This window comes from Hetaerina americana, unplaced genomic scaffold (genome assembly GCF_022747635.1).
Source record: "Hetaerina americana unplaced genomic scaffold, ioHetAmer1.1.p SCAF_6, whole genome shotgun sequence".
NCBI classification, from domain to species: domain Eukaryota; kingdom Metazoa; phylum Arthropoda; class Insecta; order Odonata; family Calopterygidae; genus Hetaerina; species Hetaerina americana.
In genome coordinates, this window is record NW_027287205.1 from 66,021,227 (window position 1) to 66,022,816 (window position 1,590).

Consider the following 1,590-nt stretch of genomic DNA (forward strand, 5'->3'; position numbering starts at 1 on the left):
AGCATCTTAGAGATTTTTACCAAGATCTGAAATAAATTTTTCCCCCCATTTATTTGACTTATTTTTGAAACAGTCCCTGTAAAACACAGAAGGTATGTAGAACACATGTGGCCGTGATATTATATCATCCTAAGTTTTAATTCATGTATTCCCAATTATCCAACCGTTCTCCAACAGTGAAAACGTTAAGTGTCTCGAAGTGACCATTTGAAGAAATATAGAGATTTTTTCCAGGATCTGAAATCCATTTTTCCCCGTATTTATTTTACTTCTTTTGAAACAGTCCCTGTAAAGCACAGAACGAATGTAGAGAATGGATGTTGACGTGATATCAAATCGTCTGAAGTTTTATGTCATATATTCCCAGTTATCCAAGTGTTCTCCTATAGTGTAAATGTTAAGTTCGTCCGTTAATCCTGCCTTGTACAAATCGAATGCTATAGTATGGCCACCAGCTAAGAGAGCAGCGGATACAGCATAGGTTCCATAGCCGATTATGCTGTCATTTAGTGATGCTAACAGAGCAAAATCATGAGATGATTGCATGTAGGTGTTTTGTGTCTCGGACGGGGCGTGGAAGGGACTTCCCTCCATTCCTCCCCAGAACACACCGTCGCTTTCATTAACCAACTCTTTCATGCACCATTCTCGATCGTCACTTACAATAAAAAATATCACATAAGTATTAGATCTCAGCGTCCGCATTTTCTCCATGGCCCGCTTGTAGTAATCGGGGGTCACAAGGGAAGAATTCTTTCCAAATTTATCCTCTAAATAAGGAATGTAATCCCTCCGCCTCACATGAACACCCACTAAAGCCACTTCACCTATGATTTCGCCGACTTCCAGCACTCCGGCGATTGTTCTCTTAACTAAATCCAATATGTCACTGCGGAGTTGAAAGAGTCGACGGAATTCCTCCACGCCTGAGCTGATGATCGACTCCATGTGCGCTATCCAACCAGGAAGGACAACAACATCACCCAATCTACCATCTTCATGCATTTTCTTTAGTTCCGCTGTGGATTTATGAGTCGTAGAGATGCTTATCGTATCTCCAATTTCGAGAGAATAGCAAAGATGATCCCAACGAGAGGCATTTTTCTCTTTGAGTCCCGCCCCTGGTATTTTGCAGTGAGCCGTATTTCCTCCGTGAAGTATTCGGCAGTGATCTGACAGAAGGGTATCCTCGTAAGCTGGTGCGCTAAGATTTTGGAAAACTCCATCGAGGCAGTCCAAAATGCTTCGCGGCATATAGGGGGCAAGATCGAGAAGATTTCCTAATAACAGGGCGGATGAATACTCAAAAATACAATTCCCCAATCGAGAACCTCTTCGCACTGTAATTATGTCATGCAATGGACAAGAATAACTTAATGGAATCATTGGATGTTTGGATTTTATATTCATCATGTTATATAAGAATAATGCTCCAACAATGGAATATAAAATCACAACCATAACCACTACACGATACCTCCTTACTCTTCCTAGTAAGAATATACCCCACCGCATTTTCTTCAGAATAAAGGACGGTGATGAAATTACACAAACAAAAATAACAAAAGCCACTTAGGTTACTGCGAAGGT

At 40.9% G+C, this 1,590-nt stretch overlaps 1 protein-coding gene across 1 annotated transcript; it reads right to left on the minus strand.

Moving 5' to 3' along the window:
- Positions 1–348: 348 nt before the first annotated feature.
- On the minus strand, positions 349–1,005 carry LOC139695451 (galactoside alpha-(1,2)-fucosyltransferase 1-like). The gene has a single exon (XM_071594237.1). It carries the CDS (start codon positions 1,003–1,005, stop codon positions 349–351), a length of 657 nt encoding a protein of 218 aa, XP_071450338.1.
- Positions 1,006–1,590: the final 585 nt, after the last annotated feature.